Here is a 17,402-nt window from a genome sequence, read left to right on the forward strand (position 1 = left end):
AATAAAAAGCAACGAAATGATGCTCTTCGTCTCCTGTGTGTGTGTTTTTTTTTGTTTTACTTTCCAAATTACACAACGACAGCTTTTGCTGCTGCTGCTGCACCATTAATCTGTTGCCTTTTTTGATGGAGAATCCATTTTTTCCTCCACATAACTCTCGTCTACATCAAGCATAACATGTATGTTGCATGGCGCACAATTAATGTACAATTTGTGTCCGTGTTCGGGACAGTCAACGGGCGGCGGGACGACGGCTACATGAAAGTGGAGTGGCTCAACAGTTCGAAAAGGCACGGGCAAGAATTCAATCGAATCGATAATTTACCCGAATGATTGGTGGTACTCAAATTGGGCAAATTATTGTTGTAGTTCCATTACTGTAAATCTCGCTTTCCGCTCCGCAAAACGAATCGCTGAAAAATTGTACCAATTCATTTGGAAATGGATTTTTTTCTTCTACGATAGACATACATTTCCCACCGAAAGATGCTTGAAGTTTGCTTATTCTATTGCGCGCCACTTGCCAGTTCCCTTGCCGTGCCCTGCCGTGGCGTATGTCTTCAATAAGGCACGGAGAATGAGCGGGCAAAGATACACAATTCGCGTGCAGCCGTGTATTCGTAGCAGCAGGAATTTGGCACCATTTATTTCCGACTTCATCCCGCGTATGATTCTTCTCCGGGTAAAAGGCCATTATTTAGCCGATCCGAGACTGATCCGGTCAATTCGTCAATGATGAAGACGAATGAATTGGAGGGAGCGTCATTCGTTTTGCTCGCACAAGCTGCTCTCATCCCGCTATAAAGCAGCTGATCCGTGGTTCACTTCAGCGTGAAAGATGATGGGGATTGTTGTGAAAGTTAATCTTTTTTTTTTACTGGTGAAAAGGAAGGAAGCAGTGAGCGGAATGAGCAACCCAGTGAGCGTAAAATTAAAATAGGCATTAGATCGATTTCATCCCAGGATCATTGATTATCATTTGAATTTCTATCAGAATATTTATACGCAGTTGGTGGTTGTTGTTTTGGTAAATTGCTCCGATTTGTTGTTCCAAGGGAGGATGTCTCAGCAACGTCCACAACTATCTGTTCGCGTCTATATGAGTGCTCGAAGGCAATCCGTGAAGGATCTTTCTGCTCGGAATGGATGCCAATTGTGAGTGGAATTTGTGAGTTGCGTAGCCAATTCGCGAAACTTCAATCTGTCTGGAATGGGTTCCAATGCTTAGTGAAGCATTCGTCAGTGCAAGGCTTCCCAGAACCTGGATGATGACTTGTCCAGATAGTTTCAACTAATCAAAATTCTAACTTCTAGTAGAAAGGCAACATGTTCGACAACATATCCATTGTTTGATTGAATACAGTCATCGGTCTGCGTGCAAACATGAATTTTCCAACAGCGGCTAAACACTATCTGATATTACCTCTAACGACTCGCCTCGTTTGGACGTGAAATAAATTATAAATGAAAAAAACATAAAAACATATCTCACCTTCCTCTTGCCGTTTGGTCGTCCCGAGTGTTAGACTCTGGTCCGCCTAGGTAAACCGACACCGCACGGTTGATTTATAAAGCGATCGGAATCGATGTGCGGAATTAGGCACGCATCGCAATATATTATTTATGCGCGAACCGTTATCGTGGAAAGCCGCAGCGTCTCTGGCCCTCATGGCTCTCTGCGCTCTACAACGACCATAATCGGAGCCGGAGTGGCCAGAACAATTTGATTTTTTTTGTAGTTCCCTCGCACTATCTGTCGCGTGCTCTTCTCTCCCGCTGGACTGCGGCACCATTCGATGTTTTTTTTATCTCCCTCCACCGTTATGCGATTGTTTTATTTGGCAATTTCCTCCATTTCACGACTGTTTGGACGATGGTTTGTGTTGCTGCCCGGGGGTTGTAGTTTCAACGCTTGGTTTATGGACTTGCGCGCACCATTGAGCAGTGGGTACTGCCGGTTCTATCGGTACACGATGTGTTCGCTTTTTCATGCTGCATTTTGCGCACACCTGGCAGGCGGAACACCGGGTACAATCTATCAGATCTATTATGGGGACAATCCCGGCCGGTGGCACTGTTGTTTGTACACACTGTAGCCGTCGGGAGGGCTGTATGCACGCTGGCTGTATGTGCCGCCGACCTTTGGTGCGTGCGCTTCGTCGTAGGCTTGGTACGGTGTCATGAATATTTACCACCTACGGTTGTTCCTTCCGGTATTCTTTTCGCACGGTTCCTGTTCCGGTTTAGCTGCTGCGTACGACGATGATGATGAAGGTGGATATAGTGGAAATCGGTGTTGCATAGCGTTATTGACCTAGCAGGCATGTACCCGGATACGCTTCGACACTGGTGTGGCATACTATGGATAGAACCATTTATGTGTGTCCATACATCACGCTCTTCCTACATTTCCGGCTTACATTTGGTAAGGCCCTTACCATTGGGACGGAATGCGGATGCAGAAGGAAGTACGCTAGGCGGCGGAATGTTTCGCATTGGGCTTCCGTACCGAACATTCAATAGAAGGTTCGCCGTAAGTGTACGCTCGTACTGTGTCCTGCGTTAGGTTTAACCAGCCCTAGATTGTGTGTATGTGTGTATCGGATGGTGCCTTCAATACATCAAGGCCCGAATGTTCCGATCAGGACGATGAATACCGATAGGCTTAATGGTTATATGTGCGTTCTTGATGCGTTTATGGGTATCAGAATTCAGGAGATGAAGCTTTCTCCTTGTCCGACCACAAATCTTTTTGTCCGTCCTAATAATGACGCTGCATATACACGCTGTGATGTATAAGCTTTACGATAATGAGAAATGGTTCCGATAATTTCAGTTCAATTTCTTGAGATTTTTAGCTTTAATGCATGGTACAATAATAGGTCGATAAGCATATCAGCTAGAGCTCATTGATTGATGTCAGCGCAAGCACCTGCATATCCTTGTTCTCTGTTCAACTCTGTGCATGACCTTAACCCAGAAAACTAACGCAATACCTTTTTGTACTTTGTTTGATTACAGCAAAAAAATGGCAATCGTCAAGGATAGTGCAACGTTCTTCCAACACGGCAATTCGGCGCAGTTCGACTACGTGCTCAAGCTGTACCCGAAAGCGCTGAAGCTGAAGGCCGAAACGCGGGGCAACGGAAAAAAGGCGGACAAGCTGCTGCGTCTCGAAAAGTGGTATCAGAACGAGCTGCCGAAGGTGATAAAAAACCGTGGCCGAGATGCACACCTGCTGCACGAGGAGCTGGTGCAGACGATGGAGTGGAAACAGACGCGCGGCAAGTTCTACCCGCAGCTGTCGTATTTGATCAAAATCAACACACCCCGGGCGGTGGTAATGGAGACGAAGAAAGCCTTCCGGAAGCTGCCAAATCTCGAACAGGCGCTAAATGCGCTCTCGAACTTGAAGGGCGTAGGGATCACGATGGCGTCGGCTTTGTTGGCCGCCGCTGCCCCGGAAAGTGCACCGTTTATGGCTGACGAATGTCTGATGGCGATTCCCGACATTGAGGGTATTGATTATACGACCAAGGAGTATCTAAAGTTTGTCACACACATCCAGCAGACAATGGATCGGCTGAACCTGGAGGAGGATAGCAATGGTGCGGGCGAAGAGCCTGCGGATGAGAAGAAGGACGGCACAGCTAATGGTGGTGCTGGCGGCGGTAGTGAAATGGTGGAAGGTGCTGCGGCTGACGGGGAAGGAAGTGAAAGTGCCGGGAAGGATGCGGCTGGGAAGGAAGGAAAGGGTGATACGGCCGAAAACGGTGCCTCGGGAAAGACAGCAGCGGCAGCAGCAGGACCAAAGCCGAAGAAATGGTCAGCACATTCGGTCGAGCTGGCACTATGGACACACTACGTCGTTTCGGATTTGCAACCGGAATTGCTTGGCGGTATGCCTGGAAATGGTAATGGTGTTGCGGCCACCGTTGATGATGATGCTGCACAAAACGGAATCTCGAAAGACGAGGACGAGGATGAGGACGATGTGCCGGACGAAGAGGAGGTCGATGGGGACAACGGGATTGTGGAGGACGAGGGTAATACGAACGATGAGAACTCCCGCACCGCTATGATGGAATCGTCCGAGTCGGAAAGCAACGAAGTGGCAGCGGCTGGGGTGGCGGTCGTGTCGAACGGTAAAAGTACGTCGGGTTCGAGTGGTTCTGCTCAGGACGAGGAAGAAAAGCTTGCCGACGACACGGAGGATACGTCCAAGGACGCTACTGATAATAGCAGCACGGCCGTTACGATGACGGAGTTAACGAACAACGGTACCTCGGTAGCGGAACCGGTGGTGACATCCCACACGCAAGAGTCCACACTCGTTGACGACGGCACGAAAGCGTCGGATGAAAGCTTAGGCGGTGGAACACTTGGCACAAAGGCCGCGTTAAGCACGGCCAGTTCCGTTGCCGACAGTACCGAATCTGAAGCACCGATCAACACCACCGACAGTAGCAGTAACGGTAGCAACAAACGTCCCCTCTGCTGCGAGGATAATGGTGAAGACAAACCCGAACTAAGCGCCCCGAAGTTGATAAAGCTGTAGGACGGTGGTGGAGCAAGTCAATAGACACACGGACACATCGCGCGGGTGGATGACGTGTGTATGTGAAGGGGGACGGGGAAGACGAATGTGGGTCCATGTGCAAGGCCCATGTGCTTCACCGGGAACGTGGGAAGAGGGAGAGGGAGTGTGGCGTAATGTTTAGGATAGGATAGTTTCTAGCACAGTACAACAATCATTATGGTCACAGAATCAGCAAAGGAGCGTGAAAGAAGTATATCCAAGACGAAAGAGACAGTGTGCTGCTGCGTCATTGGCATCAGTTACAAAGGACGCAACGATTTTTATTTGTACAACACCAATAATGTCTAAGCAAAGGATGAAAACACACGCTTATTTTTAGTGGGAAAAGAAGAAAAATAAAAGCTGCCGCAACACATATATTGTGTGCTGCGTGTCGTCTGAGAAGCAAGATGTAAAGGACAAAACAAACAGCAAACTAACAAACGACCATTTCTTGTGCAACGTTCTAACGCCTAAAAGCATACCTTCATTGAATTTGCAATTGCTTTCTTCAATTTCACGATTTAAATGTAAAACTGTTGCGTGAATTAGTAATTTATTGTATCATCCCAGATGGAACAACAGTTTTTTTTTGTCGAGTAGGAACTCTGACCCATCGTTCGTGTTTGGTGTTTATCTATGAACGCCTGACAGTAGGAACTCACTACAATGTAATGGCATTAAAAATTGACACAGGACTAAGACTCCGTCGATCTCAGTTAAGAACTTGCTTGCTGCTAAATACTGATAGAAATTCCGTACATGATGGAAACACTCGAAATTTGCAGTCCCTGTTTTTGCAGTACATCTATTTAACTGGTTAGTAGTCTGGGACGAGACTGGGATTCTTCTTTCCCCTTTTACATCATTTGTCCGAAGGGGGGTGTTCGTTGGCAACCGTGACGAAAGTGGACGACCGCAAGTTTATCTCATACTAGCTACAATTTAAGTTCTTTTTTGTTCATTTTACTGTATTTATATACCTTAGAGTAATCGTATCCAACGAGAGCCCGATAGAAGAGTGTGGTTTGGGGGTGTGAAAACGATTCAACAGCATCAAAAAATCCCATTTTGAGGAAACACGAAAATACGAAAGGTTTGCAGGGATGGTTGCAGGTCCGTTGGAGGATTTCTGGGATATTGTAATTTATCGGAAAAATAATTCAAAATTCGCGTAATGGCAACTTAAGGAACATTATCATGACTTTCTGGAATTATACTTGCAATGACGCTATAGTTACAAACAACTGTAATTATTTCAACGACTTAAAATGTTGGCTAAAGCAACACAAACTCAAAAGGGAGAGGGTTATCAAAGAAAATTACTACTTCAAACGAAACATAGACGAATACACAAGCTGTTTGATGGATTCAATGTAAACTAAAGTCGGCCAATTTTTGTATAAATCGAGCGTATGATTGTTTAATGTTGCTTACTCCCCTTGTTTGTCCTATTTTTTGTAGTTGGAATTAATCCTTCAGTAGCCGTAACGTCTTTTAACGACGTTTGAATTGTGTTGTTGCTCCGTACGCGCAGTGTGATGTCTCGTTATCCATGTGCGTCATCGGCTGTATGACGAGTCTACGAGACCATGTTTATGCTGCCCTTACTCTTTATGGTTGGAATGTTTGCATTTCCATTGTAGTGGCTTTAACCAAGCCTCGTGACTCCGCTGGTTTACAAGGTTTTGTTTGCTAAGTTTTGAGCTTGATAATGCACTTCTTGCTTCACACTGTTGGTGGGTCATGTTTGGGATTTATTTCCAAGCTCCCATACTTCTTTAGCTGTTGTCGGTATGGCGAGAGAAATGTCGATGATTGACAGTTTCGTATTACGGAGGCATCGTGATGGCTTACCACATGATACGCGTGAGAGCTTTTGGCTCGACTCGGTAGCTTTCTGTCGAAAGCGGAATGTCCCAAATGCGCTCCAATCAAAATGTCGCAAAGCATTATCTGAACAAAAGGCTGATGATGGGGCTAATAGTGGCACTGATCTCTCATAAGACAGTACCGATACCAAATCCCATTCGGACTGTTCCTCCGTCCTTGCGCTGCTAATTTTAACAGCAGTCCTTGCAAACGAGCAACTTGAATTTGTAAAATTTCCGAAAGGGAGATAAAGATTACATGCCCGCACAACATTTGGTTACATCTCTGTGCAACATTTTTTGACGAGATCTCTTCGAGGAGGAGTTTTCAATCGGTTTTTTTGGAGAAACAATATCCCGCTATCCTTTGACAGGGCCGACGGAGACGGAACGACAACTACAAACGAGAACTAAGAACAGGCTGGTTTTGTTCGTAGCGTTGATGAGGGACTCGAACCAGGTACGAATTGAAGTCATTGCTACACTACGGACAGTTTACGTAACTTTGCATGGTTTTTAGTATCAAATCTTATTGTGATTTAAACCAGTTTTAAATGCATGCAAAATAAAAATGTAGAAAATACCCAAACGCCCCATTTACCCCAATACACACATACAAGTGAAATCAAATGACTGAGATTTATATAGGAAGTAGTCAAACATGAAACAAAACATAAATGAGAAGCGAACGGAGCCACGGACAGTGTGTAAAATATGCTTGCGTTGAATGTGTAGGGTGTGAGCGTACTGTACGAGTGCCTGTGCATTGATCTTTTTCTACAACACCGTCAGGTTGTGTGAGTGCTGCGCGTGAAAGAAGTGTTGATGAACGGCGCCATGCATACGGAAGCAGCTTTCGATGGCTTTCTCTCAGTTACAGATAGAAATAGTTAATCATTAGGATGAGGTGTAGTAAGGCTATCAGGCAAGGCGTTTTCTGGAAAGACGAATGGATAAGAAAACACTTTTACAACAGCAAAACACAGGCGCGCGCGATAACAAATCAAACGCAACCTAACTGAGCAGCGAAAAACGATGCAACAAGTACCATGTAAAGAATGAAGCAGGCATTATTGTACCCAAACACCGGAAAGGACCGTGTGCAACAACTTTGCTGAGCCACCATTTCGTCATTCACTCGCAGGGAGCAGTCTCGTTGATGAACACGGAGCAAACGGAGCGGAAGGAGATGTAAAAATACTACAATACAAGTGACTTATTAGAAGAATAAGTGACAATCCGCGGCGATGTTAATTTATTCTATCGTTTTTTTTTTGTTTGCGTTCGTGTCTCTTCACATGAACCAAGTTGACGAAGTACACATGCCCGATGGACACGTAGGAACCGTTTGCTCCCGTTACGACAAGACGTTTGTGACAACCAAAATCCAGAAACCCCATGACCTCAAGACCCCTCCTTTCCCGATTGTGGTGTGGAGTTGGAAGTACATTTAAACATTACTTCCTTTTGATGGCTGCCAGAGTAGAGTGGGAATGCGATGATTGCTTTTGCTGTACGTTGAATGAAACAAAACGGGGCATATTTTTTTATTTTATCATTGTTGGTATTATTCAACACGTTGACGTTATGGCATGGCATTGTGGATGGTGCAGCAATCAGTGCGAAGTGTGGATGGGAAGCGCAGGAAGCAGAACCGAACCTGACATGTTCCGGGGAAGTAGTATTATTTTCAATTAGAATGATGATTAATAGCATACAATGTGCGCGGTACGAATCTGATTGCACACCAGGCAAAATGGACACAAATAACACCCCGTTTGTTTGTGGAACAGCCGACATAAAAAAAAAAACCTCGTACATTCAACAACTACGGAATCATTAACAAGACTCATTTAAATTAACTAAGAATAGTGCGTAGAAGAAAAAACACAGGGGAAACGGGAAAGAGGTTGCTTGAGTGTACGGCAAATGAAGTAAGCAAAGGAAAAACAAGTGAAAGGACGATAATGGAAGCGAAAACATGGAACAAAATAGAGTAAAGTACATATACCTGCACACAAACTAACTCATCTATAACGTAACGTCGTACAGAAAAATAAAGGCCGAATGCAGAACGCAAGTAAATAGAGTCTTGAATACTGTTAGTGGTGTAGAAGTTTAAATTAGTAAGTGGCAACACACGTGCATGATTTTGTGGTATGCAAGTGAAAGCAGAGTTGAATGTGTGTGTGTGTGTGTGTGTGTAAGTGAATGGTAATTGTATGAGTCGGGATATTGGTATGAACGAAGCGCATATTGGAGTGAATGGGAATGCAACAAACAGGAACACGTTTATGAACGATTTGAAACTAACAAAATCAATCGAACGCAACATTTTTAAAAATTATAGCGAAAGCAACAACAACAAAATCATACACAACCACATACACATAAGGATGAGAAGATTGAACACAATGGATGAGTAAAATGATGAGTAAAAAAACACATCCGTACGCTAATGCAAAAAAAAAAGGCGTAAAGGCGTGCGCATAGTTTATAGCAAAGTGGAGAGGAAAACAATATTTACGAACTAAATGTAACGAACACATGATACGATGGTAAACCATAAACAGGACAAGACGGTAATATTTAAGGTTAAAAAGTAAATATTAAAAAGAAAAATGCGAAAATGGTCATACACTTAATTTTAAAACAAAAAAAAACCCAGCCTGCACCACCATCCCGTAAAAGTTGAACAATTTATACCTTAGAACACGCGTGCGGTGGCGAAAAAAGGACATTTGAAACCTTCTAAATACTACCGGCGATAATAAAAGTGAAACAAAACAAAAACAAATAAACAAACAAAACAAAACAATAGCGAGTAGATTCTAAAATCACAAACAATAGTGAAATACAACAAAGCAGAACGAAATCGGCGACAAAGGGAGTGGTGAAAGCAGAAGATAATTTAGTGGCGCAGTAAACCGAGTGTATTTGCAGCGAAGGTGTAAAGCGAAACTTACATTAGCAAACAAACAAAAAAAAAACATACAAACACACACCACAACACATTGCAACAAATACAGCAGCACCCTTACATGCACACCGACAGAACTTTATAACTGCATAGAGTTTTATAATTTAAGGAGAAAAAGGAGAATAAACAAACAAAAAAAATCTTATCAAAAACAGCTTTTTTCATGCATTTATGTTTCATTAAAACACGAAGAGAAACCTTATTGTGGTTCGGTTAAAGCTTCGTTAAAAGTTAAAGCGATTGCCATTTTCCAGAGAATGCATACTTGATGGCATTCATTTTGAGCACTTTTGAAATGGTACGGGAAGATCCCATTTTAATGGTTGCTAGGAAACATAAAATCATCAATAACCGGTCAGATTTATTTCGAATCCGGTGGGGGTGCCGCAATGGGAGCGATACACTTTACTGCCGACTCGCATTAACACGCGCTACAGATGATGCCGCATCTACCTTCCTGCCGTGAACACCGCTTCATCCGTAATCCTTTTTTAACTGACCAAACATCCGATGCACAAACACCGCGCAGCATTGGAGAGTGGGAAACTGCATCAAGAATTATGAACAAAAACTTCATGGCGTAGTGAGAAAAAAAAACGAACTGCCGGGGTCCAACTCTAGCAACACGAAACCCAGGGTGTACTTCTACTAAATCTTCTCTAACTGCATTTCGAATGCATGTTTATGCTACGGCTTTGGTGGCCGTGCTGTGTGTCCATCGGCAAGCCCTGTAAAGAAGCGGGGGGATGAGAAAGGGGTGAACGTGAGGGTGTATGAATGTATGGTCATTCAACGTATCTATCCACAGTGTTGTTGACTAGCAACGGCGGCATTTGCACCCTTGGATCCCAGGGTTGCTGGATGAAGTTTTAGGATGCTTTTATGTTGAAACGATTATATCCACTATTTATCACATGGGAGTGTGCGTTGTTAACGGGAGCTGTTGTACCCATTTATTCTCCCTTCTCTCTCTCACTCTTTCTCTCGTTGCTTGGTTACCAACACAGGGTGGGGTGTAGCGTTTCAGCATAGGATCAAGTTTGTTGGCATTTTCAACATTTTCACTGTTGAACACGGAGAGGAAACTGTTTTACACTTTTTCCCCCTATTGTTTTTAAGTGCTTGCTGTGTTCTTTTTGCCCAATGTGGCGCACGGATTGTTGTATGTGCGAACGGATAAAGTGCAGTTCGAATGAAGCGTTTCAACTTCTTTTTTGTTTTGTTTGTTATTAGTATCCAAAGGAAGAAAGGTAAAAACCACATACAGGGGACTGGTGGATGGATACTTCCTGCAAAGAGAGAATATGTTTGAAAATACTAACACAGCGCGTGTATTGGCTGCAAAACCTTTGGAGGTAAGGGTGGAAAACACACACACACACACGCTTAAGTAAACATGAAAAATAATCAACGCGGGACACGTACGCCCGCTATGAACCGTGCCTGGGTTGGTGCAGTTTACCAACATCGACACCCTTGCCAAACCCCCGCCACCGTTGTGAGTGCATCAACCCCGTACGGGGGAATGTTATTGCACGTAACAGAGGCAACATCATACCGGTACAGGTAGGTTAAACAACAACAAAAAAACGGCCAAAAAGATAATAGAACGAAACAAAAACACACGAGCAATTTAGATACGAACACGCTGCAAAAGTGTAATCTCGCCAAAATGGAAATAGCGTTCGACAACACCTGGGTCGTGCGGTGGGTTATGGATGCTGCAAGGGGTGCAAGAGGTGGGAAAGGGACAAAATTTGCCAGCAGGGAACAACGGGGTGGGGAAAAGCGCTTTTACATTAATGCATCAGACAAGTGCATTTGCATACGGTAAGCTCCGTGTATGGCTGTTGGCCCATACCCATCATATGAACCGTACATGTGTGTGTGTGTGTGAGTGTTTGAACAAGTTCCATCAATAAACATAATAGGTTTTTCGAATCCTCGTTGATCTGTGCTAGCGAGAGTTGAAAGAATCCTTTGTTCGCTCGTTTTGCGTGATTCATTTATCACATCGAAAGAAGAAGAGCCATCAAAAAATGTATAAAAGAACCACGATACGGTTTTTGTTTTAATTCAAATTTGATATTTCAAAAACAATATATTAATTAAGCCGATAATGTGTTGCATATTGCATACATTAAGGAGACTCGTGATTTCAATTATTGAATTTATTTGAATTAGTTGCTTTATTTATTAATGTGGTCGAATCGAGCACTGACGATTAATGGAACTTTTTATTGTTTTTAATATAATAAAGATGATAACATACTTATAATATTTACATTATTAATTGCAATGGTAAAATTTCAAAATGTGCTCAGTTATATAAAAAAAATTTAGAAATTGAAAATCGTTTTTAACGATCAACCGCTTGTTTTAAAGTTTGCTGTATGAAAAATATTTTCAGTCAATTATTGAAACTTTCCGCATATTAAATTACGGCTCAATTTGTTGTGTAGGTGTGTGTGTGTTGCAAAGTTTACCCTTCCACCATGCTAAACGTCGTTTCGATACACTCCTTCCAGCCAACTTCCCGACAGGTCCCACCCCCCATGTTTCGCCATAAGCTGTTATCTTTATCGTTAAAATGTGCCTCCGCTGCATAATGCAGTCGGGATAGAGGGCCGATGCAATCACGGCACACGCTGTACCTTCCCGTTGGCCAACATCTTGTCGCTTGGACCAACCAACAATTAGGTGGTCACGAGACGGGTACGACGGGTGTTTTGTTTCCTTTTTTGGCAAACGGACGGCCGGGCGATGTTGTGCTGCACACAAAAGCGGACCACCAATCCCATATTTGGACACTCGAGAAAGACGTCTTGGGCCGGAATGTCGGTCATCTGGCCTTGTGTGAGGCGAAACACGGTGCGATGGCGTGGTGATAGAAATGGGGTGAATCAAAAACAGGTCCATCCGGGCTCGACAATCGTACGCGACACCACTATCTCTCTCTCTCTCTCTATCTGCGCAAGATGGTGTGTTATTTTCGATGAGTTCCAGTTTTTTTTTTGTTTTTGCTCTCCGTGGCCCGTCTGGTGGTCGGTTGGAATGGTGCGCCGATCGGGCATCGCGAGACGCACCCGGGTGGATCGTTTGCAAGGGTACGAATCAACGTACGAAAACCTTGAAACCGTGCCATAAAAGAAGCATGTTTCTATGATGGAATGTTCAACGAAAAGCAAAACAAAACAAAAAAACACTGCTGCTGTTTCTTCCAATCGTTACGATACTTTTACGATGTACCGTTGGGTGCGCTGTGGACATGAGCTCGGTAAGCAAATTATGAAGATACTGAGCGAAGCGGGAAGTAAGTTTATGGAGTGAAGATCGAGCGAAGATAGTTAAGTGAAGTGGAGTCTAGCGCAAAGGATGGAAGCTGTAAAATAAGAATGATATGAATATTTGTAGCTTTGGCATGCAACTGGAATAAAAATAAAGTGAAGCTTTAGAGAATGTTCAACAAATTCAAAGTCCAATAATGGTTTGAGTGCTGTTTTTTTTTAGCGCTTCTGAGTGCGCCAGACGCATAGTTGGAGCAATTTTTGGATTCCGATCAAGTTGAACAGCAATGAATTCTTCATAATTTCCAGAACTTCGAGTAGCTGAAATCAATGTTACTCAAAGCTTCCTCAATGCTGTGCTATCAGTAGAGATCTCAGAATCATCTCTGCTACTAGAACTCGAAAACCTTATAATTGGCTAATCCTGTAAGTTGAGGGCCAGCTTGGTATGTTGAAGGATTTTTAAGGTGAATGTACATCACCTTCATAAGGACAATCATTATTAAATGATAAATTAAAGTATATCAGGTTTCAATAGCTGATATAAAGAACTTAAGAACTTTTAATTCAATATTAAAGAATTGTAATGTTATTATAATTTATTATCCGTACTCGAGCAAAATGAAATGTGCTCACAAAAGCTTTGCGCAGAACGAGAGCATAATTGTGCACAGCATAAATCATGCAAACAAACATTGACTAAAGACGGTTTCGATCTCTTTTTTTATCTTCATTAGCTTAAAAACAAACCCGGCTGAAGAATTTCCGACCTGCCACTGCGTGCATTATACATTTGCGTGTGGAATGCGCACATCCTGGCCCCAGCTGGTTAACATTTTCCATTGTTTGACCGGCACGGAGTAGTAGTGGATGGCATTGTGCCGGAATGGCTTTTTTTAAAGGATGCACCACCACAAGCGGATAGGAAGCTGGCCTCCTGCCGAACGTATTGCACGGACATTTTCCGGTTTTGTTCTGCGGGTGTGGGGGGGGGGGGGGCAGTATCGGACGGTAACTTGAGCTTAATTAAGTCAGGCTAATAATTAAAACTCTCGTTTTTGCTCCCCTTTATCCCGGTTATATCCCGGTTGGGTATTGTTTGGTAGTGCGAAATAATTATGCTTTGCTGTTGTTAGCACACTTTCTGTTATTTATGCTTTTGTTCGAACTTGGGCCTGGGCCTAGGATAATTTTTCCTATTTTCTATTTTTTTTATTTTACATTAGAATGCTGCACAAACATTCTACAGGCGTTGGTTTTTTTTTCCTGTTGTAAGCATGATTGGACGGTGAGTTAAACAGGCGCGGAACTCTTAAAGTACTGTCCTTTTTTCCAATTCCCCACATAAAATTCCCACGTCGCGAATAAAAGTTGAGCAGTTTTCAAAACCATCAGCCGGGGCCCCGGTCACTGATTACACTAGCGCGCGGGCGCCCACCGCTTGGACTGCTTTGGTCGCATTTGAACCGTAAAATGGGCACGCAAGACAAAACGATAAAAGTTGTTTTAATAATGCTAATAATGCTAATATCGGCTAACACCACCACACCAATGGTCGCGGAACGGGGCCGGCACACCGGGTAAGTGCCATTGTTTGGCGCTGGAACGGTACCGCTGGGAGCAATCACGAAAGCACGGGGCGAAGCTTAACGTCACCCGCGAACACGAGTGCACGAGGTCACGAACGTTGCGCTGGCCGATTTTCAATTAAGACTTTGCCATTATCACGTATCCAGCGTATCGTTTGCAGCTGGTCGGCGGCAGTCGGGCTGGATAAGAGGGAACAAGAGTGCTACGACTCGGTGGGAAAAAGTCAACTCTGGAAATCTCATCCAAAAGCGCCGGCCATCGATACCACGGTTAGGTCAGGTACCGCCCATAGAGAGAGAGAGAGCGAGAGAGAGAAGTAAGGTTTTCCCATTTTTCCATCTGCACCGGCTATTGGCATTGCCCTTAACGAGGCTCGCATTTAGTAACAGCTTTGCGGAACGAGGCGAAGGATATTGCTGGCGCAAAAGCAAAGGGCAAGCAAGTGCCGAGATTACCATTGTGACTTTGGTTAATTTCCCGGCCAACCATAAGCGTGTTCTGTCTTCGCCGTTGCTATTTCCGCTGTTTGGAACTTACCGTTTCCGGAAGAGAGAGTACGGTAAACTTTGGTAAACTGTTGCCAAAATGCGTCACTTCCCTATGCTTGAATCAACAACTGTGTGAATAGTTAGTTCTTATGGGAAAAGCCTTCATTCGCAACAAGAACATCACGTTTTTAAAGCTAGTTTTAAGGTGAGCTTTTACAACCGATCAACCTTCGTCGCCATCTAATAGCTAATTGTCCGCGGTAACGAGTCACCACCCCGTTAATCCGTGTGAGTCAGGTATAACGTAAGCTCCGTAACGTTCGTGAAACTACTTCGAGGAAATGCTCAAACTCCGGAGATTGGCGGAGGTTAATTACGGAGCAAAATGCCAGCGCACAATACCCGCGATGGCCAGAGCAAAAGCGCCCGGTGGTAATCGGGAACCAGCAAACCATTGTGAACCACGGCCCTAAAGGCTCCACCAAAGGAGCCTGTGTGCAGGTGAATACACCGTACGGGATCGCGCTTGTCCATCGGTTGGCTGCTCCGGTCCCGGTGCAAGCTAATTTCGTCGAATAAATTATGCATCCCCTAAGATGCGGGGGGGGAGGCTGGTGCCGGAACGCGACGGTTTCGCAAGAAAATCAATTAGCATCATTATTTATGCAAGGTAAACCGTTTCCGGTTCCGACCTGCGTACAATATCCACCCCGGGTTGAATGGTCGTGGATCGGTGGGAAGTTTCTTCCCTGGTGGATGGCTAATGAATTTATCGTCGCGTTTGCACGTGGTGTTAACAGCCACCTATGGTCATGCGTGCGGGTATGAGTGTGGTTTAGCTAATGTGCGCGTTATCTGCCCGTTTTTCCGTTTCGCTGGGACGGTACGCAGACTGGCCGGCGATCGTAACGCTGCGGTGGATAATTAACACGATTGTCGTGGGAATTCTCAATGGCTGGCAGGGTGATGAGGCAAGAGTTGCCGTCGCCTGACACCTGTATATGTTTGTGCATGAATTTTGAATATCACCTTCAGTAATTCAATAAAAGTGGTATCTTTTTCCCAAACCGTGATATTTTCCAGTCGGGTTCTTGAGGCTATGAATCGACAATACTTCTCACCTCATTGGATAAGTTCCCGATCACTTTTCGAACGAGAAATGCTTGAGATGTGCGTGATCTGAATCAGTAATCGGAGACTGCGCTAAAGATAATGACTCTAATAAACGAGAACAGAGTAGTGATAGGCAGAAGGCCTCTTTAACGAGACTGGCCGTACTAACTCCGGGGATTCTTTTAATGGTTTCGACTCGCAGAGCAACTCCAGAACACCTCTTTAGGGACTCCAATCAGAGTTGGATCCAACTTTTATTTCCCTTTGTTGGGTTGGACCACACACATTTTGACCACTACTGTGGTCTTCACTATCAAATTCTGTCCCTGTCGACGGAGATGATGATATAAGGGAACGCCCCCTTCGGAGTTTAAGCAATAACTAAACTGATACGGACATGAGACATTTTGTTCCGTTTTCTTTCCTCCCGACAGTAAGGAACTTATCGTTATCACCTTGTCTGGTCCTACCCGACAGGTTCTTCCTAGAGGGCGCTCTGACCTCCACACTTCCAAGCTCCGGTTCAAATTCTAAGTACTCGGAAGGTTGTTCAAGAACATTCACTTTGATGTCAGATTGATAGAATGGGAAATGTATTCTTGCAATTGAGGAAAGTTCAAGAAGCTTACGAGAATTTGATTGGTAATAGCAAGAACAAACTCTTGTGAAAAATTCTGTCGTAAATGGGCAGTTTAATACTTGTAGTTGTGGAGAACTTGTGGTTGGTGGAATGCTTTGCGATATCTTACCATTAGCTATTCAATGAAAACGAAGTTCTGATCCCTCCCGGTATAAAGATTTTCCCGGTGCTATAAGCCGTTATTGGCTGGAATCATACTCTAAGCCAGTTTTTTTTGTATGCGTTTTGACGTTTCCAAACTTATCCGCTTACAGCTCGCCATACAAATGGCAAGCCAAGTTAAGCCTAGGAAAGAAGGATTAGATTGGTTTCCCAATGAACGTAGCTAACCCAGGCTTGAAAAATGTCAAAACAAAGAATTTTGCCAGCTGGTCTGAACCAGGTTAGGCCATGTTTCCCGTGTGCAAAAATTGTAAACAAATTTTTTAACGAAAACAACTGAAAATGGATTATTTTAATAATCAGATTGGTATATTGTTTCAAATGAATTGAAATTAAAATTAAATATTTAAACTTTAATCGGTTTTTCTCAAATTGAAGTTTCCCAAAAATGACCCCTTGTGTCATTCTTTATGTCAAAATGCCATGTCCTTTACGAATCTGTACAGAATGATACAGCCCGCTACCTGGATTGTTTGACAGATACAGGCCAAAAGCTTAAGCTTTCTAACTTAGAGTATGATCTGCCCCATTATTAGGCACCTCGTAAGCAACAGCTTGTACAATTGTTAGCTTCGATTCGTGCAACGCCATCTGACCAATGGTGGGAATGATATGGCGTACGAGCAGCGGAAGCATTGTTCAAAAGATAAGTTCTTTTTTTTTAACATCAAACATAGTGTTGTCTTTCATCA

At 43.8% G+C, this 17,402-nt stretch overlaps 1 protein-coding gene across 1 annotated transcript; it reads left to right on the forward strand.

The window, feature by feature from the left end:
• Positions 1-3,028: 3,028 nt before the first annotated feature.
• LOC128708375 (secreted protein C-like) lies at positions 3,029-4,558 on the forward strand. Its single transcript, XM_053803350.1, has one exon. The coding sequence runs from the start codon at positions 3,029-3,031 to the stop codon at positions 4,556-4,558; it is 1,530 nt and encodes a 509-aa protein (XP_053659325.1).
• Positions 4,559-17,402: the final 12,844 nt, after the last annotated feature.

The sequence above is a fragment of the Anopheles marshallii genome, chromosome 2 (assembly GCF_943734725.1).
Source record: "Anopheles marshallii chromosome 2, idAnoMarsDA_429_01, whole genome shotgun sequence".
Lineage (NCBI taxonomy): Eukaryota > Metazoa > Arthropoda > Insecta > Diptera > Culicidae > Anopheles > Anopheles marshallii.